The sequence below is a fragment of the Thunnus thynnus genome, chromosome 8 (genome assembly GCF_963924715.1).
Source record: "Thunnus thynnus chromosome 8, fThuThy2.1, whole genome shotgun sequence".
Classification (NCBI taxonomy): domain Eukaryota; kingdom Metazoa; phylum Chordata; class Actinopteri; order Scombriformes; family Scombridae; genus Thunnus; species Thunnus thynnus.
Window position 1 is genome coordinate 32,134,714 of NC_089524.1, and position 25,827 is coordinate 32,160,540.

The window sequence follows — 25,827 nt, forward strand, 5'->3', positions numbered from 1 at the left end:
AGCCTATTTATGCTATGCTAAGCTAATCACCTCCTGGCTCAAACTCTGATATTGATCTTTTTATATAATTCTTGGCAAGAAAGCGAATGAGCACATTTCCCAAAATATGGAACTATTCATTTAAAAGACACGGTTATTGGAAGGAAAAAGGAAATGAAAAACAGTCTCCCATCTCAAGGCTTCATTGCTTTGTTGACCAACCATCCTCCTTTAGACGTTTTGTGGCACTAATAACAACTTAACAGTACACCCCACAGTAGCTGTTTTTATGGCTACAATGCCAAAATACTCAAAGGTAAGACTGATGCTTTATCTGAGGCATTGTCCAACAGTATGTTTCAATTGCACAAGAGAAGAAACTCCAAAAATGAGGAGTGAATGGTTGGAGAAAATGTACATTTCTATTTTCAACAGACGGCCACTTATGTTTTGAATGACTTTTGTTGGCCCCCGTCATAATGAACTCTGCACACAATTGAGCAACCATGAAAAACTTAACTTGACCCAAAACATTTTCAGAATTCCCAACCTGAAGTTTTAATGTTTTGACACAACAGCAGCTATATATATTTTACAGTATATTTGCTCTCTGAGTTGACTGAGCCATTTCCTGATGTCTGCTGCCCCTCGTTAAAATTCCATTACATAAAAATAACTGCAGCCCACTTCACCTTTTTTTCTCCTCTTCCTCTCTCCTCTTTTGGCCTCTTTTCCATCCCAGTTCTGGCCAGAACAGTGAGGGTGCACCGAATGTTTTCCGCTCCATAAAATATCTATAAGGGAATTTGCGGACTGTGCCGCTCTGCTGCAGTGGTGATGGTGGTGCTTTTTTATTTCGTCTCTGTTGGGTCTATTTCCAGACACTGGCCCCCACTTTATTCTCTTCTCCAATTCACCTTCATCTTTTCCTTCCTCCCTCTCTGTCTCGCTCTTTATTCCTCCTTTCCTGTGGTCCTCTCTTTCCCTTCCCTTCCCTCTTTGTGTCTGTTTGTCTGCATCTCTTAAGCTTTGTCATGTTTCTCCTAAGATGCCTCATCTGCAACTTCTTAAAATCTGGTTTTCTTGTACCTTAAAAGAAAACCAGATGCTTGGTTTTTCTGTCGACTGAACCCTAACCCTAGCCATAACCCTAATCCTAACCCTGGCCCTAACCCTAACCCCCTAACCCTTCTAAATTCGTTAATATCTTGCTTGATAAATGAGCCCTGTGGTGTTTATTGATTGCAGTGGTTGTTTCAACAATGCAGACACTGTAGAAAAGGTCTCTGGGCCATTTGGAGCACTGCACATGTGTGTACAAGTCTGTGTGTGTCCTCACATTGAAAGGAGGACAGGCTTCAGAAAAGTCTGTAGAATGTGTTGCAACTCTACATTTTGACAGATGAGGGTTAGGTGTAAAGGTTCTCTAAAGTTAGGTCATTTTAAAAGGAACACATCAGATTACCTGCTAAGTAATTAGAACAGACCACATTTTTATGTCTGTGGTGTGATGGTAGTGAACTTTTTAAGCTGATAACGATCCCTCGCTGTGCTCTGTGAGTTCCGCACTAGCACTGAACACACACATCCCAACACAGTGCTGGGACTGCCAACTATTATACTGAGGCATGGCCTTGCTGATGTGGTGTTTTATGAATATCCCGCTGACAATACCAAACAGCAGAAAATAGTTTTCTCTACTTGGGGAACCAGGCACACAGACAACTGGCAAATTAACATGCCAAAATGGGCAGGAGGACAGTTTACTATACAGATGTCTATGCTGATATCATAGTCACTTCTGAATAATAAAGAAAGTATAAATAAGGCCAGAATGAGATATGATGCTGCAAATAAATTTTAAAAAATCAGTTGTATAAAGAGATGTGAAGTGATGTGGTTGCGCTCACAACATTGAGTATCCAATTGTACCTTAACACATATAAAATGAACGTATCACACGCTGTCTTTGAAACTGGTATGATGAAGGATTCATCCTAAGGAGGGGGGGGGTTATGTAGAAGCAAAAAAAACATGATAGCGTCTGGAATCATACCAACCAATACACACAGCACTTCAGGTTAAATAAACAGCTGCATAACCAGAAGAGATAGATAAGGAGTTGTTCTTTACCAAATAATACACAGAGCACTTCATGAAGCCAAAGATAGAGAGTTGTTTTCGAAAGGTCCGGTTACAATCTCTGGAGAAGCAAATACTCTTGTTGCCAGGTCGCTTTGACCTATGCCGGTCATTGAATCAGTGTTTAGGTGGTGCACTTATGATACAAGTTTTAGAAACCTCTAAGACGGGGCATTATAGTAGGAAAATTATAATTCAGAGTGGGGTTTTTTTTTGGCAGTTTGTTTTCAAAAGGTCAGTATATGCTAGTGGACTGCTACCACTCAATATAATGTATCCTTTTAAATTCACTTCCATTCTTGTCCACAGAGATGCTAATTTAGTTTGTGTGTGGGCGATGTACATAACACTTCATGTATCCATTACTCATAGTCCTAAAAATATTTCTGTATATGTTTGTGTGTAGGAGAGAGGAGGGAGGAGTTTTAATGTTCCTGCTGGAAAGGTTAGCAGGATTGTTGGATACTACTTCTGACAGCACTGTCTGTGGTCTGAGTGGACTGACAGAGCAACAGAGGTTCAGTTAAAGAGAGTATTATACAGTAGTTCATATAAGTTCAACCACAGGCCCATGAAACAATTTCCATTCTCTCAGATGAACAAGTAGTGATGTCATAGTGTGATCATGTCATACTCTTAATGTGCTTTGTACATCTGAAAACTGCAGGCATGGGTGCTGGTGAGAAAACATTTTTTGACTGAAATATTTTCTACTGGTGTCCATAACAAGTGCTGAAGGCATGAAGTCACCTAAGGGAGTCCAGGTGTAATTTGGTGCATTGGCTATGATTTTTATCCCTGGCAAAGGCACCTATTTATGCATGAGAAGTATAAAATAAAAGATTAAACTTCAAAAAGTATGCTACTACTGATGAAGCCCTATTTCTCTCTTTACTGAACATAAAACTTGTAGGTCTACTTATTTTAACTATATTTTAGAATAAAAACGCAAATATCTGTACTTATTATCTTTATCAACTTATCTTTATGAAGCTCATTTTAGCTGTGGAGTGGTTCAGATGTGTCATTTTACCAAAAAAGTTAACTTCAAATTTATAGTATTGTTCTATTGTGACAACAGATTTATGTTCTCATCAAAAACAAACATATCACATGATTTACACGTGTTTCCTGTGTATTTTCTTAGTATACAGAAATAACTAAAGTATCACAAAGTTTATAATGTGATACAGGTTCAAATCAGTGCTGAATACTAGAAAGACTGAACACTAAAAACATTCACAGATCTAAAAGTATTAATGCATGTATCAAATACATGACTTACACACTCTGATCTATATAGACAACATACCAAATATAGTCTACAAAGATGACATGATAACACTTGTTAATCTAGTTACTTTTAGTATTTAAAATTTCTCAGTTCTAGTTACTTTAAGTTTATTACTCAATATACGGTTCTACTTAAAAACAAACATGAATGAAGGAATTCTTACAAGCAAGCAGCCAGACCTGCACACTCATTCATAAATCACACAACATCAACAGGTGACTGAACAACCACTTAAATTTAAAACTGTTAAAAAACAATTAAAAACGGGATCAATTCCAAATGAATGAGTGAGTCCAGACAGCTCACTGTAACTCCAACAAGCAAACTACCTACAGCACATTATATGATCTCTGCTGCATTCTTGTTAAGGAGATAAATTCACACAACAGCCACAGAGACATTTAACCATCAGAGATGAAGTTAGTGACCAAAGAGACAGAGAGAGAGAAGCTGTATCTGACTCACGTTATCTGACGTCTTCTTCTTTCTTCCATGTCATAACGTCCATTTGTGGCTGTTGGTTAACCAGTCTGATATCATCAGCATCAAGGACAAACAAGCTAACTCTCCTGGTTGTTTCATTTAAATTATGCTGTTAACTTTCTATGGTTGAGAGGAGTTCACTTCAGAGCAGTGGTATGTCGGGCCGCAGCATGTCACTATAGTCCCGCTGAGGGTCCAGCCTGGACAGCTGAGGCAGCAAAGCTGGTATGCATCTGTAACCACTGTGGATAAGCCTTAATACTCTAGTATTAAATTGATGCAGTAGATACAAGATGCTGCACATTCCAGTGACCTTTCAGGTTCAATTGCAGTATCACTACCAGTCACCAATAGTGGCAGATGTGGTAGAGGCCCTCTACCATGAGGGTGCAATGATATTTTTGGCACCGTATTTTATAAAACAAAAATGTGACTTATGCATCATGCAGCTAAAATATGGATCATATGTCAACTAAAATCATGTTGTTTTCTTTTACTTAAATGCCAGAGGGTACAATGAAATTACATTGTGAGCAGTCAGATGTCTCATTTGCCTGCCTGAAAATCCTCAATCCTAAATCCTACCCCAAAGCCAGAAATATCCAAAAATATATATCAGTATCTTCGAAGATGTTAACATGAGGTTTTGTGGGCAACTAAGGTCTGACGACTTCCAGACATTTGCTCTTTATCCTGAAGGTTAAGTTCTGACTTTTTCAAGTCTATCTTAATAAAATACTCAGTGCCTGAATGTATGATGAAATAGTTATTGGTTGCTGTAATTATTCCTTCTTTTCTTTCAGACAGTGAAGCCTTCAATCATTAATGTGACCTCACTGTAATCTGCAAATCTGCGGTCCTCTTTGAGTCCTCACTTTGGTCCAGAATGAAATCTTGACAAATATAGGGTTAATAACCATAAAAACGGGTACCAACATTTAATGTTCCCCACAAGATGAACTTAAGTGACTTTAGTACCTAACCCCTGACTTTTCATCTAGCATTAACCATCATCAAGTCAAAATTTCACCTCGTCCTTTGCTCTATGATCAAATATGTGAAAAACTAATGATTCTGCCTCAGCTGTACTATGTGCTCAGTGTTAATTAGCAAATTAGCACGCTAACACGCTACTCTCAGATGGTCAACATCAAACCACTGTTGCCAACTTAGTGACTTAGGGACTTTCAGACCCCTTTAGCGACTTTTTTTCATAAAAGCGGCTAGCAACATATCTAGCAACTTTTTGAACAGACTTTAACTCCTCTCCTTGAAGGGAGACGCCAGTATTTCTCATAGAATAATATAATGTAGCTCCTTGGATTGACTGTTCAGTAGGTGGGACAGAGCAACAGCAACCAATCATCAGCCAGACAGTCATGAATGAGCTGTGAATGTGTGTACCTAATGACCAATCATTGATCCTCATTGTTTTTATTCTAAATGATTTAACTTTACTCTCTAAGTTTGATGTTGTTTTGTCAAAATAGACAGTTATTTATTTCAATGTAATCCGGTGCATGATCATCTCTTTATTAATGATACTTCAGTTAGAGTCGATACAACAGTTTACTAATACTACAGGTAGATTTAGATGCACATTGAGAAGCTGCTCTATTTAGATATAAATAGTTACAGTCAGTTTAGTTTAATTTAAATTAATGTTCTTTAGATTTTTTAAAATCTTGAATGTATGTAATTATGTCATGACATCATAGATATGCAAATTAACACATGACATCATCTAGCAACATATAGCGCCTGGATAGGGCTCCACTGCTCAGCCTTGCAGCCAATTTTTCCCAGTGTCCACTCGCGGTATTGCAACAAAAAATACCTCTGCAGCCCAAAAAGCATTTTCCCCATAGACCACCACTGTAAGAGAGACATCTGTAAAACTGTTGACAGGACACCTCGAACTGCAAACCACATCAGTTATGATGATTCTCTCTAAAAGAGCAGCTGAGACTGACACTAAAATGAGAATTGCTAGTCCGCCTTAAAAGTCAGTCCACCTTAAGCAAGCCTGGTCAAGTTAAGCTAATGCGTTGTTGCTAAATTTGAGGCTAACCCCCTTCGATAGATGAGTATTTTCTTTGACTTGAGGAGCTGTAGCATTTATTACTGTACTGACAATTTACTGCTAACCTTTTCCTCTGTTCTGCTCGCATTCACGTCACGTTTCTGTCACTCTCTGCGCCCACACAACTACACACGCACATTTTCACACTCACACACACTGTCCTATACCTTAACGAAGCTACGCTACTCTTGTATCAGCTAGCTAGCAAAAGAGGCATGACGCGACCACGTCTGTGGGACGGTGTCTGTGTTTCTGTGTTAGTGTTCAGTTCAGCCTCTGACTGAACTCAGAGCTCACCAGAAACTCTGGTTCTTTCTCCTTTTCCTCTCTTCTCTGTGCATTTATGAAACAGAACCATAAGGCTCTGGGATAGCTATGTGCTCAAGTTGAAACATTTTGAACACGCATGGATGCGTATTCGCTTCAATTCACACCGCCCTGGATAAATTTGCATCTTTGCATTGACTTTTTATGTAATTGAGCCGCACCTGAAATTCACTTCTTGCTCCGTCTGAACACAGTTAGGCTGCGTTTAGACTGAAAACTGCCCTGCATTAAAACAATGCAAGGGGCTGCATTGGTGTGGGCCTGTTGTTTAAGGTACTGGTGACACAATGAATTAAATCTAGGAAGTCCAGTTGGAGGTACAGAAAAATGCATTTAAAGGCTTATCAGATGCCAAAACACTGATACTCAATGCAGCCCCTTGCCAGATGATGTTGCGTCATATTGCAATAAAAGTTGAGCCCGGTTAAACTTTTTTGCCGGACGACACTTCGTTGTTTTGCTGGAATTCTCTACATGTAAACACACTGTCCCCAAATGAATGGGAGGGCTCATTGGAGGATAATCCCTTCAATGGACTATGCTGTCTGATATATTAACCATTAATAAAGCTATTAGCTGCAACATGCAAACCAAAAGGTATCAAGAGAAAGTGACACCAAAAAACACAAGTTTTTGCAAATGTTATGCTTAATGAGGAATCAAAAAGTAATCTACCATCATAGTGGGCTTTTAGACAAACTTACATAACAATATATTGTGCAGCAAACTGTGAACTCTGTGCCTTGTGTATATTGTTCCTCTTATAACTGGAGAAACTGTAACAGTACATTAGCATTAAGCGTTTATTGAAAGTGAGACTTTATATGCTGTACAGAAGCTGTCATGGTGGCTGAAAAGGTTTGTTTATTTTAATTTGCCACCTCCCAAACCACCCACACTGTTTGTTCAAGTGGACCAGCTCAGTGGTGTGCACACAGACTTAAATGCACATAGGCTGAGCTGTGCACTCTGGAGTGGAGGAAGGTGGGAATATGTATGCAGGGCATGAATCCCTCCAGCACAGCCCCCATCACTCTCTGCATTTGTCTGTGTGCCCACGATGATTACAGCCGACAGATATGACTGTCAGCCTGACAGGTGTCACTCATCACACACACTAGTGAGCATGTGTGTGTGCTTTGTCTCTGTCCCACAAAACCCAGTTAATTCACCTCTCCATCACTTATTCACTTTCAAATTTCTCTCCTCTTTCTGCTCCCTTCGTTTACACTCCAGCCTTGCGAAATGAAAGATGGTAGTGCTGAAGCCAAAGCAGGCAGGTAATTACATCCCTGACGGACGGAGAAAAGCGAGGGAAAAGGGGGCAAATAAGAAGAAAAGGAGAGGAGGCAGTGAGGAGTTAAAGCTGTGTGAGAGGAGGGGAAGGCTGAAGGGATAGGGAGAAGAAGTGAGAAAGAATGAGGGAGAGAATGAGAGAGAGAAATGGGGGATTTATTTTGGCTCACAAACAGCCAATTCATAACCTGGTGCCTCCTGTCCAAACAGTATTACTCTCTGCTAGTTTACAGCCTGTAGTGGAAGAGCTCAGTGCTGTTCAGCCCTAATTTATACTGCGAGCAAAGCTTCCAATACAGCAAAGCTTATGAATATACTTCCTATATCTTAATAACAATGACATTTGTATTCTGGGCAACTTTTCACAAGTAGAAGGAACAAGAAGCTCACTCATGAATTTTAAATCCCATGAAAACACCAAAGCCAACAAAGAATAGACTCTACTAACAAGTAACCAAAGCCTGATATCTTCTTTATCTTTGCCAAAGAGCTCCATTGTTGTCCAAAAACTATTAACAAGACTGAGAGTCTACAGCCATGCTAGCAGCTCTGTGAGGCTTATAATATAATCATTTCATTTGTATGGCATTTCTCAAGCCAGGAGCACAAGGTGCTTTTCATAAAAAGCACCACATAAACAATCACAAATATAAAAGAAAAACACAAGAACAGCAAAATACAAGCACACAATGAAAAGACTCTATGAAAGAATCCAAAAGTAAAACAAGACAAACTATTAAAATAAACTTAAAATCAGGTGGTTGCACAACAAAGCTGTAAGACGAGTTGTCAGGCAAAAAGGCAAGTCTGTAAAAATGTGTCTTAAGACAGGATTGAAAAGCAGAAACAGTGTCAGCAGACCAAATATGAACTGGAAGACTGCTCCAAAAACTGAGGTGCCAGTACAGCAAAAGCTTGATCACCCTTTGACCTTACCTCTGGAACAGCTAGCAGGCCTAACTCAGCAGATCTAAGAGGTTTTTTTGGATAGCAAGGGTTCACTGATGTACTCTGGTGCCTGACCATGTAAAGCCTTGTAAGTCATGAGTAAGACTTTAAAATGGATTCTAAAAGAAACTGGTAACCAGTGCAAACAGGCTAAAACTGGGGTGATGTGGTCTTTGTCAGAAGTTTGGCTATAGCTCAGGCACTGGTAAACAAGGTGTTACAATAGGCCAGGCATGGAGATATAAAAGCATGAATATTTTTCTCTGTATTGCTACAAGATAACATTGCTCTGATCTTGGAAATATTCCTGAGTTGGTTGAAACATGCTTGTACCATTTTTTTGTGTGTGTGTTTTGTTGAAAGCTTAGCTCACTGTCGAAGATAACATCCAGGTTTTTAGTAGTGCCCTTAATATTTGGGATAAGGGTATCAAGCAGTGGCTGGACTTGATTGTGGAGGTGCTCAGGGCCGATGATGAAGCACACTTGTTTTGTCAGAGTTTAACTACGAAAGTTTTGTGACATCTAGTCTCTCACATCAGCAGCTCTGAAGTGTGCTGTGTGTCATCTGCAACAGTGAAATTATATATTATTGTGATGGATGACATAACCTAATGGTAGTATATAGAGAGAGAACAGAACTGGTCCAAGAATTGATCCTTGAGGTATGCCACAAGTTGTCTGTGCAGGTGAAGAGGTGAACGAATCAATTGAGACATAACATTTCTATTTGACAGATAGGAGAAGAACCACTCCAGAGCTGTTCAAGAAATGCCCACCAAATCCTTGAGTCTATTAATTAGCAAAGTGTGATCGATGGTGTGCTGCACTAAGGACAAGCAGCACCAATACAGAGCAGTATCCAGAGTCTGCAGCCATTAATAAATCATGTGTAACCCTTAGAAGAGCACTTACAGAAGTTGTTCTAAAACCAGTGCACACAGCCACACATTTCTCCGTTCTCTATTTCTCTGTTTAGCGTCTTCAGGTTAGGCTAACCCATTGTTGCTAACTTCCAGACTAACCCCCTTCACTTTTCCAGCAGATGTAGAAAGAACAGACAAGACTTTTCTTGGTCTTGAGAAGCTGCAGCATTTTTTAACTGACACACTGTAGCTTGTACTGTACATTTAACTTACTGCTAACCTTTTCCTCTGCTCTGCTCACATTCACCATCACTTTTCTGCCACTCACTCTCTCACTTAACCACTCACTCGCTTATGCACTGCCCTATTCCTTAAAAGGAGCTACGCTACCTGGAGTTTCCCAGGCAACAACACAGACATTGACGCAAGTTTCAAAACAGCGCTGCTCAGAGGCTCCCAAACGCTATTGATTTCCGAATGAATGGGTATTTGGCGTTATTTTTGGCATTTAAAAAAATATTTTTTGGCCTGGCTGCGGTTCTCGTTGGCCTGGCGGGCCACCAGGCCTGTACTATTATAGGGGAAAGAATCAGGGGAGAAATTAGGACAATGTTTGCTCAAATTTGGCAATTTTTTTTTTTTTTTCAGAAAAAAGGAGGTTGGTAGCATCTTGGTACACTGTAGTTTCCCTTGGTGCTTCTTGTTGTTGGGTGCACAAGATTAGAAAAACAAAACAAGTTCATCCTCAGTTTTGCTCCGTCGTTTTATTGTGATACAACTTGGAAAAACTACATAAAATTACATATGAGTAGATCAGGCTGATCTAATGTTGTTGAAACCTGAGTAATCTGCTAATTTTTTACAAAGAGAGAGCATACAAACAACCCACCAGCTGTCAACCAGAACCAGAAACAAAGTCTATGTCCAATGATGACAAGAGGGTGACTTATACAATGGTGCTTGGTCTCAGCGACTATCATAACATTTATTAATGAACGCAAAGTGTAGCTGAAGCTGATGAAAATGCAGTTTATTTCATCAGCATTTGGTCATAGAACAATGTATTGGACAAACTGTAAATTTTACCTGATGATGGTGCTAGATGAAAAGTCAGGTTAGGTAGTTCTAAAGTAATTACATTTCATCCAGTGGGGGACATGAACATGTGAATTAAATTTCATCAGTGGCAAACCATCCAACAGTTGTTAAAACATTTCACCCAAAAGTAACCTCATGTGGAACTAGAGGAAAAGTCAGGGGATCACCAAAGTCAATAGGATTAATTCTCTGTGGACCATGAATGTATATAAACAGCAGTCCATCCAATAACTGTTGAGCTATAACTGGACCAAAGTGGTGGAGCAACCATTTGACCAACATTTCTATTCCTGGATCCATGCTGATAGCAGGGCTAAAAACATATCAATGAGCTAAACACCGTCCTGCTGCCAGAAAGACTCACTAGAACAACAAATGTGGATTCATCTGTGGCTAAAAACAGTTTTTTAACAAATACTTTAGGTAACATTTAATAAAAACTACAGGCAGCTTTTTTTTTTTTAGGAAATTAATCTCTTGGAGCATGACAACCTCAGTACAAAAGAATCCCAAAAGGGCAAGGAACATAAGCGTCAGATGACCCCAGTTGAAAACAGCAAAATACAATTTTCCATTAAAGATAGACTTCCCGATTTTGTTTTAGCACCCAGGGGTGAGGTCAGTTTGGTCTTTTTTTTTTTCCTCATGTGGCTAGGGCAGACACACTTCTCCAAAAATACAAACTCAAAAAACCTTTCATGTATACTGAGTTTTCCCTTTCACTTTGTTAGTCTGCCTTAAAGTTGTATTTTGATAGACCTTTCAATCTAAACTAAAAAGAAAGTTTATGACTAATGGGTTGTATTGAAAATTTACAGAAAATTTCTGCACAGATCACACAGTACCAGTGACTTCATTAATATCTAAATTTTTCAACATGGTACCAGAATCTAACGGACATTTACCTTCTGTGATTCTTCACATGCCAGACATCAGTCATCTTAAGAAATCCTGAGTTCCATCAGAGCTGTCATTTTAATTAATGACCCCAGACTGCAAACAGAATTTCTTCTGGTTAATCAAAATATTTTATGTCATATCAATGATCACAGTACAGTAGCATTATAGCATGCATTGAATTATGTTCATATGACTAACTGAATGGGACCATTCTAGTAAGTAAATAATAATAAAAATAAATTGCCATTATAACACTGCCTGTTTGCATCTACATCCTATTGGACCTGAACTTAGCTTTATGGCACTTACTCGCATTGTTCTCTCCTGACAAGATATTAACTCTCATGTGTATGTCGCTTCGGATAAAAGCATCTGCCAAATGAAATTGTAACATTGTCTAACATTGTAATAAATGCAAGTGACAGTAATAATGGAGACATTGTACTATACTACAATTTAGAGTAGTTATCTGTCATTATGCACCAACATATTTGGGGTTATGTACAGTATGTTTGTGTTTTGTGCACCAGCAGTTCAACTGTTAATGCACACTTATTGCATATAACTTTAAAGAACATGGATGATTTTCAACTTTGACCTCATTAAAATGTTGAATGTTGCAAAGGGAAGCTTAAAAGATAATCTAACCCATGTGCTGCAGCTTCTCATTGAACTCGTACAGAGTGGATCATTTTTCATTATCTAGTATCAGTCAGTGTAAATGAAACAAACATTTAAAACAAAGCTTTTAGTAAAATCTGGGATGAAAAACACCGTTTGGCTATTGAGGGTTACAAATGGTAGTTATTTGTTGATATTTTATATCCCAACTTCCTTCCAGGACGCCTTGAAACTCAAACACAGTTCTCAGTTTACAGAACAGGTGCGCCTCCTCAAGATTGGGGTTAGATTTGGAGAACCAGTGATATAAACCTGTATCTGAGGTCTGTGTCTGTGTGTACTCAGGTTGGTTGGTTGGAGGATCTAATTCATTCAGTGGGGAGGAAATACCTCCGCAAGAAAGCTCAAAGACATCTGTGCAGAGAGAAGAACAAAGACAAGGTAAGGGCCAGTCTTTTGTTTTTTGACTATAAACATAACAGGTTTGCATATGTAATGAAGAGTTTGACTTGATTTGAGTGGCCTGTTTAACAAACCTTTATCTGCATTATAAAAAACAGTAACTTGTATTCAGTTGTACAGCGATGGCCCCTTGAATATACTTTATAATCAAATTTTACTTGCTTGATGACAGTAAGATTTAAGTTTGCAAAGAAGCAGGGCTTCTATCTCGCTACAGCTAATGTCACTGTATAAAAAGCACCCAGTGCTCACATTAACTGCCATTAAATGTTAATATCTGCCATCAGGCAGTATACATCCGCTGCTCCAAACAGAGTACATGAGGAAGAGAGTCAACAGGAATTTCAAGCTTTGGAAACCTTTGTAGTTGTGTTTGCAGTAGTTTGGGGGTGGGTGGCTGCATGCATCTCAAGTCCATGATATTTAAAGACACCATTGAATATTTATAGTTTTTCCTTCCTGCGTGATGCATATTTATGATCAGCATGTTTTGCTCTGACGATTGACATGACTGAGAAACTGAGCACAGCCCATGTCGACCTGTACGCTCACCCCACCTATGAATATTTATGAGAATTCAATAGACCTAGAAGACTTATTATATTATTGTTCAGACTGACCTTGGTCATATCTGTGCATAGCATTGCTAAGTAGGATGTTTTGGCCCTCACTGTGTTACATGATGCTTTGTAGCTAATGGTTATAGCAACTTCATTAACTGCTAAATAATGTAGTGTGGTGTCAAAATGTAGAGTGTGATCACATTTTCTTTTCTTTGGTCAGTGTCATTTTTGTATTGGCTTCATTTACACTACACAGTGTTTAGCAGTGCAGAGCTGCTCACATACAGAAGAGTCAATCTAAAACATGTCATTGTCACAGACTGACCTACAAGATGTTTGTTTACATGCATCGGTGGCACCCTCTGCAAAGTCTAATCTCCTGTGCAAGGTGCAACACACACACACAAGACATAGCAGCTATGTTTGTATTGTTTGTAGTCAGCAGCTGGTTGCACCAGCTGTCATAAATTCAAGCTTGACCTTGTTATAACTTAAGTGTTTACTAAGTGGAGATTTATTCATCTTTAAATGAAAACAGGCTGCACTAGAGTAGTTCTTACTTAGACTGAGCCAACTGACAAAACTAGGATGCTACAAACATTGTCTCAGTTGCATCAATGTACTGTTTTGTACGAAGAGGAAATTATGTATTAGAGCAGGAGGAGTCAACAGATAATCATAACAGTTATAGCCATTATAGTCATTAGCCTATCATTTGTTACATGCTGCTTACTTCCTGGTTTTCTGCTTGCAGGCCAAAGGGAAGAAGAGATCCAGCATCTCCAGGGAATTATTTCCAACCCCTGCTACTGAGCACAAAGTAGTCAAGAGGATCTCACCTTCTGCTAAAACCCTGACTCCCAGCAGTTCAAAGACAGCCTCATACCATAGCTCATCAGCAGAAAAGAAAACAGCCAATGACAGCTCTTCATCAACGAGGAAAATCACTCCTAGCAACATCACTGAAAGTGATGTATTGAATTCTGTTAATCCAATTTTATCAGAAACCGCCAATCAGATGAGAAGCTCACCAACATTAGCTTAAATTGGCTGCACAAAATGATTATTTGTAGGGAATTTGAGTAAGTACTGCATAACCTAGAATGTTAATGTGATGTGAGATTATATATTAGAAGTGCGTGTAATTGTGATTTATAAGATATAGAAATTACTGTAAATAAAATATATGACAACAATTTTACCCTTTGTGATTCTTGATTCCTGATTTCATACAAGTATACAGTAGTGACAAAGGTCATGTCCAGGAAGATTATAGCCCAGCTGATGACATGAAAAGGGAGCAATTTAGCCTAATGCAATGTAATTGGACATTTCAAATATTTACATGTTAAGTACAGTGAACATCAAGAGATTCACTCCCACAGGCTACTACAGCATGCTGATCATTCCATAGAACATCAACATAATCATCTACTTCTGCAGACAAACGTTCATGAAGCTCAGCAGTATGGGACAGTTCTGGTCTTTCAACCACTGCAGTTGAAAATCCACTCGTAGCACATTTTTTTTCCTGCTTATATGTCTCTGGAACTCCCTGTTCCCCATCACAGTTAGGACTTCACTTTCAACCAGAGAACCACAGAATCAGACAGTCAGGGTTCCAAGTCCAGACTTAAAGTAAAACCCTATAGCTCTCACATAACCCACTCTCTCTTCATTTGAGTGTAAATTATTTAATACAGTAGTTCTTCTGTTTCTTTTTTAAATGTACTTACTTTTTACACAGGATAGAGAAACTGAATTTAACTAAAAACAAGTCTCTTAATGAGTAACTATACCCAGGCTTGTAATCCTTGTGCTGCAATCTAGCTGATGCTGTCTGCTCTGTCCACACTCAGTACAATACAACTTCAGTTGGGTGAAATGTGTAATTACTGAACTATTTTCAACCTGCTGTTTCACTAGCAGTACTGCTAAAACTGCTCTAACTGTGTGGTGAGTTTGTTCTCACACAGCCCATCTGAATATGACCGAGCAAGCCGTTTCCTGATCCCAACTTTTTCATATTTTCAGACATTCCAGATAACATGCCACTGTCATCAATTACCATGAGGCAAACCTACAATGCGATGGATCAATCATTGTCAGCTGCTGAACTGAATAGGACAGAACTTGTGATTAATCTAGTTGCTAGAATATGGTGTAAACAGCCCCACTCATTAACTGCCAGGGAAAGAGAGTAGATGTGATATATTTAACATGTAATACGTATGTGATGTTATATTTCAGAAAGACTCTTTTTTCCAAGGACCCAGTTGAATGGAGAGCAAGGATCAAATGAGGTGGCAGACATCTCTATCAGCTGATTATCAACCTGCAGCAGATGGTGGAGATACTGTAGTAAACTTTAATTTCATCTTTTCACAGCTTTTAAGTGATGACAGACTCAATAAACCTGAAAGCCGTGTGAAATGTTATGAATCCATATGTTTACCATGCTGTTGGTGCACATGGTATTTTGTAAACGTGCTATACAGTGATTCCACTTGCCATAATTTGCCATAACTTTATTAATCCACAATTCCATCAATCCATAACTCCATAAATCCCATATCCACAATTATAGTGTATTAATATCAGAATACATCTGTATGAATATGTTTGTAGTGTGGCCTATTGAAATGCTAATTAAGTAGTATTATGAGTGGGTGTGATGCACTTTTTGAGCTCTAAATTGGTAAAACAGTAGTACCGTTTCAAAAATTGTATTGAGTCAATCCTTGATACTGAATATGAGATAAAAGGTGTTTTTGTGGTATTTTCATGCCTGCATACATACAGCATGAGAGTAGTAATAACCATGTCCACAAATGTTAATCATCATTGGGTTTTTAAGACTGTTTCCATTCAAGCTCTGAATCCACACCAAACTGTTTTTGCCATTCCCCCCCAAAAAGATCTCAGAAACACTGACATACGACTGATATATGACATAGTTTTCATAAACATGGCTGATATGGAAGTGTGTGTATTTCTGACCTTAAGCATTAGAGGTTACTCAGAAAGAACTATGATATACTACTATATTCTACTGTCCACCAAGAGGCAGGTCGTGGCTGCCAAAAACTCCCACTAAAATAACAGAACTTTGCCCTCCTCTTCCTGTTGCTGCTCCTCATTTCTCCCAGCTCCTTTCCTTTGCTTCGAAGACCTTTTTTTTCTACACTTTTCCTCCTTCCATTTTGTACTTTTCATTTCTCTCCGTCCTCAGTAGCATTACTCTTACGTGGCACATATAAATGGATGTGCCACAGCCTTGCTTTTCTCTCTCTGATTTAAGCCTTCCATCTTTTCCCTTCCTCTCTCTTTTATTTTTTTTCTACCTCTATTTGTCCTCATCCCTCCTCCTCTCTCGCTGCTCTGTTACTTGTTTACTAGTTGTCAGGTCGTCCTCCATACTGCCGAGCCTTGATGAACAGTCTGAACGATTGTATGTGCCTGTTTGTGTTCAGTTCATGTATAATGAGCTGTTTATTCTGTCTCATTCAGATGGAAAGTGGCCTGTTGGCACTTGGCATTAATGCACACACACATACACACACGCACTAGTTTTTCTTTTTCTTATATGATCATCGTTTTAATGAAGGCATCATATTTTCTACATGTTTGGCTTTTGCATGCTGTGCAGCCAATCAAACAGTTCAGGTGTGTTTTGCGCCGTGGGGTTCTCACTGTAGAGTCTCACGGGGACTCAAGGACTCCTCAAGAGGCTTCCATGGGACCACTGGCAAAATGAAGGCTAATTAAATGGGGAATGATTCTTAGTAGAGGATGTATGACTATAATTTTCTCTTTTTGGAAGGCACTTACAAACAACCAAGTGTTCCCGCACATGCTCAGTGGCGTCTGCTGTACAAGGAACTATTCTCCTGAGACTGAAAATGTGATCACTGTTATTAGTCTTTGGAGCAGTTTCTAAACAAACTACAGTAGATGTTGCTTTCAGGGTGAAGGAACATGTCACCCAGTGCAGCTGTGGGGCTCAATTATGTGTTTTTAATAGTTTTTGGACAACAACAAAAGGTCTATGGTACAGAGGAATAAGATATATCAGGCTTTGAATTTGGTTCATTGTTGGTTTGGCTCTGCAGATGAGATTTGTTGACAATAAGAAAAAACATACTAAATCACCAGCCTTATCCTTTAAGTACATTTTACAACTAATACATCTGTAATTTTACTTAAAATTTAAAATACAGGACTTTTACTGCTGAAGTATTTGTATACTGTGATGTTTCTATTTTTACTTACGTAAAAGATCTCAATACTTCTTCCACCACTGTGTTTAGACCCGTTTTAAGAGATCTCAGAAATTACTTTTTGAGTACAGCGTTATCATAGCTGAACAATGATCAAAACAAGTAGTAATAAACTAGTTTTCCGGTCCAGACCCTGAACTGATTGGAAACATTTTCGTTGTTACTTCACTCTCTCTGCTTTTTCTTATGCTGTCGCTCTCTCCTTTGCAGTGTAGAGGACCTGCTGCCCCCTTCCTAAACAAAAAAGCACTGAATAAATCTACAAATCAATGAATATGCAGTGTGAAGCCTTTTTTGGATCTTAGCTTGTGAACATTGCTCATCAATAATGAACAAAGTCAACCAGCTCTCCTTCATCAGGTGGCGGACAGAGGGTATTTTTGAGTGTACCACGAGACTCCGGCAGCGCCTGTTTCCCACGGACTGGAGCCCTCAGGGGACACAGGACGCAGATCAAACAAACATCCCCCCCAAGCCCCCCCGCCCCCAACCCCAACCCATTTTTTCTGTGAGTCAGCTACAAGTGACTGCTGAGTATCTGACAGCCACCCTGTCTTGTGTTCATGTGTGTGTTTTTCAGTATTTGGAGGGATCGATGCATCTCCGGGGTGAGAGTGTGTGAGTAAACAGTGGGAGGAAGCCTCTTCTTGTGCACACAAGTTGTCACTCACTACAGCAGAACCATCGACCCTACAGACAATCACTGGCTACTCAGCAAGTGGGGTTCCCCAGGGGATGGCCAATCACATGGCATCACACTGGTAGCATCAACATATGCTGCTGTCTTCATCTCACTGTGTCTGCTTCATGTTCACAAGCTGGATGGACACATGGACCTGATGTTTCCTTTTATTAGCGATCCTTGTTAGTATTAGTTATTTACTTTTTATGTCTGTGTTAGGCTTGAAAGTTTGTGAACCCTTTAGATTGTGTTCTATTTCTGCATAAATATGACCTTAAACATGATCAGACATTTACACAAATCCTAAAACTATATAAAAGTGACCCCAATTAAACAAATGAGACAAAAAAAACAAACTTTTTCATTTATTTATTGAGGGAAATGATACAATCTTAGATATTTGTGGGAGGCAAAGTATGTGAACCCTTGCTTTCAGTAACTGGTGTGACCCCCTTTTTGCAGCAATAACTCGTTCAATCGTTCAATGATTGCAAGCTGTCCTGGTCCAGAGGCAGCAAAGCAGCCCAAACCATGATACTACCACCACAATGTTTCACAGATGGGATAAAGTTCTTATGCTGGAATGCAGTGTTTGCTCATCACCAAACATAACGTTTCTCATTCAAGCCAAAAAATGGTTGGTCTCATCCATCTACAGAACATTTTTCCAATCACCTTCTGGCTTATCTATGTGATCATTAGCAAACCGTAGACGGCAGCAATGTTCTTTTTGGAGAGAAGTGGCTTTTTCCTTGCCATGTTCAATGTTCAGTGTTCTCCTGATGGTGGACTCATGAACACTGACTGTAGCCACTGCAAGAGAGACCTTTAGTTTCCTAGACGTTACACTGGGGTCCCTTGTGGCCTCCCAGACTTTTACACGCCTGCTCTTGGTGTGATTTTTTTTGTTCAACCACTCCTGGGGAGGGTAACTATGGTGTTGGATGTCTTCAATTTGTACATGATCTGCCTGACAGTCGACTGGTGGAGTCCAAACTCTTTAAAAATGGTTTTGTAATCCTTTCCAGCCTGGTGAGCATCAACAACTCTTCTTCTAAGGTCCTCAGAAATCTCCTTTGTTTGAGCCATGACACACTTCCACAAACCTGTGTTGTGAAGCTCAGACTTTGATAGTGAAGACTCAGATTTCTCTTCTTTAAATAAGGCAGGGCCTCCCAGACTCACACTTGATTGTCATCCCATTGATTGAAACACCTGACTCTAATTTCCCCTTCAAATGAATTGATAATCCTAGAGGTTCACATACGTTTGCCACACACAAATATGTAACATTGGATCATTTTCCTCAATAAATAAATGCACAAGTGTAAGTTTTTTGTCTCATTTGTTTATCTGATGTCTCTTTATCTAGTTTTAGGACTTGAATGGAAATCTGATCACAGTTTAGGTCATATTTATGCAGAAATAGAACAAATTCTAAAGGGTTCACAAACTTTCAAGCAGCACTGTATATTCTCTTATGTTACAAGACACTGCTAGATATCCAACACCAAGAATATAACGAGACATCTATTCATAAAACATATACAAAACCAAAAGAAAAACCTGAATTATAACATTATACATGCTTCTACAGACTTTCCAACATCATAGTGTGTAAAATTTAAAATAAATTCTACACCACATATCAAATAAATATTTACAGATTAGGAATTGTATTGCTAAAACATAACAGAAGTCTTTCACTAAACTCTCTCTCAACCCTTTGGAAAAATAAATAAAGACCCGCCAGTTATCACCATATATCAATCCTTTCTTTGTTGCTACTGTCTCATTCACAGGACTCATCAGAAAGTAGAGGACTAGCTTGGAGTTATGATAAAATAAATAATAAAGGTAGAGTGGAAACAGTTGTTTACAGTCACAAATTTTAACTATCAATACCAGGTTCAAGCTTTTATAATATAAGTGGTCAGGGTGAACCTATTACTCCATGTAGGCTACACAAATTCAATTCAAACATTACAGATCGGTGCATTACATATGAAGAAGATAAAGGGACACTATATCATTGTTCATGGGGATGTCCTGTTATGAAAGATATTTGGAAGTTTATGTTTCCTACATCGTTAATTATGATCTTCCTTTGTGCCCCAAGTTATGTTTATTTGGTATATTTCCTACCGTATATAATTTAAGTTGTAAGAAGACAAAGGTGGTATATTTTTGTTTTCTGCACACCAAATATATTATTGCTGTGTTCTTGAAAAATCCACTAAAGCCATCTCTTAGCCAACAGCTAAAGAGTGCCAAGCTCACCATTTACAGAAAAATTAACATTTAGGCCACATTAAAAGGAAAATCCAGAGTGATCCAATGATACAAAGAATCCAATGATGTGGGGACTGAAAAAGAGTCCAATAGTGGATTTTTCAATGCAATGATTTTATATACCTTAAAGTATAAAGTTGTGACTGAAGTACATTTTGACGAACCACCATCAGTGGTTTTCTATCATCTTTAAAAGAATGTTTGTTTTTCTCTGTTTTTTGATTATGTTCTGTATATTTGACAAATATTATAAACAGAATAAATACAAATGGTAAAAACACAATTCTACACCACATAGCAGAAGAAAAGAAAAGAAATGCTACAAATCTAAAGTTTATCCTGATAAAGTTTGATTTTTTTTCTTTTTTTCTCATCTTCCAGGCTTTGTCCGACTAACTGGCCAACTTAAATCTTTCATATGTGAGCAGTCAACTCAGTCTTTGTGCATCATCTATGTTCAGAAAATGTCTGGTTGAATGAAACTTAGAATGTAGTATCCTCCTCTCTAATCAGGTCATTAGAATCCTGCATTATCAGAAACAACTCATTGGTAACCAACAATGGTGTACTGGATATTGGGCATACTGAAAGTTACTTTCCCAGTAAAAAAGGACAAAATGAAACTTAACTTGTCTTCACAGGATCAGTCATTTATGCAAGTGACACAAAAAAATAGCCTACATATGTACGTTCAAGTGACAGAAGCCTTCTAGTGGCTGTAGTAATTATGACGGGAGCAAAGGAGGAAATCAGGAACTCATTCTGCTCTGGGCGTCAGATGAACCATCTAGGTTCAACATAAAGTGGTAAAACACCAGATCTTGAATTGCTTCCAAGACAAATTATAGACTATATATATATATATATATATATATATCATCCCAGATCTGTGCAGTTTTGGTTGAGTTCATATATAATATGCCATTGTGCTTTACTCTCAGCTAAGACTCATTCTCTTAAACAAATGTTGATCTTTTCATTATTGAAGAAAATCTCACCAAACCATAGTTGTAAAATACAGTAAAGTGCTTATTTCTTTCAACCAAGATCCATTGATTTGTGTATGCTATAATATCTGTCTTGTCAACCTGCTTCACATATCAAGTAAGCAATTTTATAACTGAGCTACACATATCTCCCAACAAACCTTGCATGGTTTCAATCACATATCTCCTTTGGTGGATATGTACCTGTGCATGCACAAAAGTTTTTTAATACAGTTTCACACTAATTTACACATAGAACCCTAATCAGAATAATCAAGCACATGACATACACACAAGTTTGAAAAAGTTTTCAGTTAAAAAAAACTGTGATTCCTCCTACAGCTCTACCTGCTGATTCTGCTGATTCTTTTGTAACATATTATGGTAATCAATATAGAGGCCTATGGCAAAATGCTGCATCAATTTTACAAAACCAACCTTGAGAGCTTTTCACAGTTGGTCTTCACCTCTTTCTTTATTGAATTCTAACAAACACTTTTAAAAGAAGCAAGTAAGGTCTGTGGAGGTCTCCCACAGAGCCAGAGCCTGCTCTGATTAAAGGTTTAAAACCTCCCTCTGTAAAATAAACCAAGTGTGCAGATCATTCAGTCCACCTAGTATTGGTCTTATAGAGACACACACATATACATATACATATATACATATATACATATATACACATATATATACATATATACATATATATACATATATACATATATACTCACATATATATATATATATATATATAGTGCTCATTTTAGCTGTGGAGTGTTTCAGATATGTTATTTTACGAACAAAGTGAAATTCAACTTTATAGTATTATTCTATTGTGACAACAGATTTATGTTCATGATTTACACGTGTTTCCTGTGTATTTTCTTAGTATACAGAAATATATAAAGTATCACAAAGTTTATAATGTGATACAGGTTCAGATCAGTGCTGAATACTAGAAAGACTGAACATTAAAAACATTCACAGATCTAAAAGTATTAATGCATGTATCAAATACATGACTTACACACTCTTATCTATATGCACCACATACAAAATATAGTCTACAAAGCTGACATGGTTATTCTAGTTACTTTAAGCTAATTACTCAATATTTAATTATTTAATTAAGCTCAGCTTAAAATCGAACCGAAGAAAATGTCACAACAAGCAGCCAGACCTCCTGCACACTCATTCACTAATCACACAACATCAACAGGTGACTGAACAACCACTCAATTAAAAACGGGATCAATTCCAAATGAATGAGTGAGTCCAGACAGCTCACTGTAACTCCAACAAGCAAACTACCTACAGCACATTATATGATCTCTGCTGCATTCTTATTACGGAGATAAATTCACACAACAGCCACAGAGACATTTAACCATCAGAGATGAAATTAGAGACAGAGCGAGAGAAGCTGTATCTGACTCACGTTATCTGACGTCTTCTTCTTTCTTCCATGTCATAACGTCCATTTGTGGCTGTCGGTCATCTTGTTTGTTAGTTAACAGAACTTTGTGGCTGCTGGTTAACCAGTCTGATATCATTAGCAACAATAACAAACAAGCTAACTCTCCTGGTTGTTTCTCCGGTTGCTTCTCTCTCCAGTCGCTCCCTGGCGACACAACCTCTAAATCTGAAAAAAAGAAAATTTGCATGTAAGGGCCTAAATAAGACGTAATGTTTTATTGATGTATTTAAAATATAGTTCATAATTTCCGTTATAATTTATTTTCTATGCTACTCTATCAATATATCTACCGTATTTTCTAATAGTGGCCAGGGCCTTTATTTACCTCAACTACAGAGGATTCCAGGCCTTTATTGGAAGCAGGCTTATATTAGAGAGAGGCCTTTATTCCTAATTCCCTCCGTTTGATAAGTATATTTGCTCATATTTTAGTACAAAGCCTCCCTGTTTTCTGATCTGCTTCCGTTTGCTCTGTTAAATTTTTGTTACTGCATTATGCTATTAATAAAATTAAAAGCCTCAATTTCCCGACTTTTATTGTGAAACATTACACAAACATTTCAATATAACCTGTGTGAAGTATGACCGTTCAAATACGGGAGGGGAAAATATGGCCAGTGTCAGTTAAAAACTTAACAAATCTGAGGTAACATTATGCTGGATATAAACATTAATAGCCAGTTAACAGCACAGTCAAATATCAAATATCAATCAGCTGTCTCTCTAACGTTAGCTCCAAGCTAACTTTCTTCCTCCCACCTCCAGCTAGCCGTGCTCTCTTCTTGTCAGCTAACAGCAACTCACGCTTCTGTCTTTCCAGTATCTGATTCTTTTCGGGTCAGTGTTAAAATGTCTTGCAGCTTTCGCTCCTTAATTTTCCTCCGCAAATTCCAAGACTCTCTCTTTGAATTTGACGTCAAACTTCCGTCTGGTAGGTGCCATGTTCACCAGTGTTGTGGCATTGGTGTATTATAAGAGCTGGCGCCCATTCAGTCCTATGAGAATTGTTCGCCTGGCGCATACGCCAAAAACAGTTTCTAGCTTCCGGGTTTGCTTCCCCGTTGTGCGGCCCACTGAATATGCGCAGTAATGTTTCCCTCGCTGGCCCCTCCCGCGAGCTCCCGCTCGGCCCATAGACTTTACATTGTGATGACGTCACAGATTTTTAAATCGCTTTTCTCGGCTCAAGGAAAGTTTTACAAACATAAAACCTCCATGGATCAAAAGTTCATAATGGAAAGAGTCATAATTGACGTTTGCAGTTCGAGGGGTCCGGTCAACAGTTTTACAGGCGTCTCTTTTACAATGGTGGTCTATAGGGAAAATCCTTTTTGGGCCGCAGGGGGATTTTTCGCTGCAATACCGCGAGTGGCCACTGGGAAAAATTGGCTGCAAGGTTGAGCGGCGGCACCCTGTTCAGCTCTTATTATACATCCATGGTGTTATGGAAAATTTAGTCACTGGCACTTGCACAGGTCCTATGTGGTACTTCAATTATAGCTACCGCCATCTTGTGGCACTTGTCGATACTACAAACCACAGTCACATTATAACAGACACCAAGAGGAGCGGGGCGGACATTTCTTTTGATTTGATAACATTAAAAGTAAAGTTAGGCTTTGCTGTCGGTTCCCCAACTCATTTTAAAAAAAGATGAGAGAAAAAGAGGGAGAGGGGGCAATAGAGTGAATGAAGAGATGGAGCTGGTAAGAAATCAGTGAATCAGATCAATACTTTTTTTTTACTTTCTAGAGCACAAATAAACATTTATGTAAGAGATCCCGCGTGGAGGAGGACAGCAGGATCCCGCCTTCCTCTGTCCCCCACTCCCCCCACCGCCCCCACCACCACTTCACACACATTGCCCTTTCTCCTTCTGCAGGTGTCTTGTTGAAGCATTTTGATCAGAATTTCAATGATGGATTTTTTCCAAAGAAGAGAGAAAAATATGTCATAAATAATACTGAGATTTGGTAATGGTTTATTTCAATCACATATTCTTTTTTAATATTTTGATCTCCCTCTTGCCTCTCAAAAATAGAGGAGGAGCAACCTCCTCTACTTCTATGGACCAGCCTCCACCGCTATATGTAGGCTATATGTATGTTTGTGTGTGTGTGTGTGTGTGTGTGTGTGTGTGTGTGTGTGTGTGTGTGTGTGTGTGTGTGTGTCAAAAAGCTGATTGTTTGCACCACAGGTTTTACTGTCTATAATAATGATGATGACACGAAAGAGGAAAAATAGCCTAAAGGTCTTATTGATTACCTCTACTTAAATACCAAAAACCAAGCAAGATAATACAACCAAAATTAAAGTCTATTAAATATGTAGGACTTGAAAGGCTGTGCACACCCATGGTAAATCTGCAGCTGATTTTAGTTATTGTGGAAGACTACAATACAGACTTTGCTTGATTGACATCTCCCCCATTCTCCTAAGTTTTGTTACATCTAGGACAAGACTAACTACACCTTCATCACTCTTATTACATAATTGACACAGAGGTCAGGTACCTCTCAAAGTCTGCAAGAATTTAGTGACATTCAGAGGATTATACAATTACACATTTATAATTGTGGTACTGATTTATACACAAAAATTATACCACAATTATACACTGAAAAGAGAAGGATTTGGAAAATGTTGACCATAATGTGGGAAATAAAATATAACAGAAAATATGATTATACATTGAATTAATAAATTTGATAAATACAATTCAAAATTTTGTTATTTTTAAATACTCAGTAAATTTGACAGTTTGGTTTAGTAAAATCCTGACTATCACTATGATACAGTTAATATTTTTGGAGTATTTGGATGTGCATACACAATACACAGAACACGAGAGGAATAGTGAGGGGACCAAAAGGGCCCAACAGCTCATTTTTGTCCTCAGGCCCCACAGTGGGATATTGTAGCTGGTTGAGGTATTATATAATTAGATATATTTTTCACTATATATATATACATATATATATATATTTGCTGTTTGAAGTTAAAAAAAATAGTTACAATAACTTCTGAAAGTGGTTGACTAAAAATAAATATG

General features: G+C 38.4%; 1 protein-coding gene and 1 long non-coding RNA gene across 4 annotated transcripts in view; one reads left to right on the forward strand and one right to left on the reverse strand.

Annotated features, from left to right (window-relative positions):
* LOC137188333 (spermatogenesis-associated protein 16-like) overlaps window positions 1–14,240 on the forward strand; it is a 114,938-nt gene extending 100,698 nt beyond the window's left edge. Inside the window, exons 10-11 of one of the 3 annotated variants that reach the window (XM_067597956.1) lie at window positions 12,382–12,477; window positions 13,816–14,240. In XM_067597956.1, the coding sequence (XP_067454057.1) occupies window positions 12,382–12,477; window positions 13,816–14,106 (387 nt within the window). In that variant the 3' untranslated portion in view covers window positions 14,107–14,240. Of the gene's footprint in view, window positions 1–12,381; window positions 12,478–13,380; window positions 13,738–13,815 lie in introns of those variants that run through there. The other 2 variants (XM_067597955.1, XM_067597957.1) reach the window with 2 other exon arrangements.
* On the reverse strand, window positions 12,366–24,190 carry LOC137188335 (uncharacterized). The gene is made up of 3 exons (XR_010929364.1): window positions 23,535–24,190; window positions 22,737–22,940; window positions 12,366–12,450 (listed from the first exon to the last, which is right to left on the reverse strand). It is a non-coding gene; the product is annotated as an uncharacterized lncRNA (long non-coding RNA).
* Window positions 24,191–25,827: the final 1,637 nt, after the last annotated feature.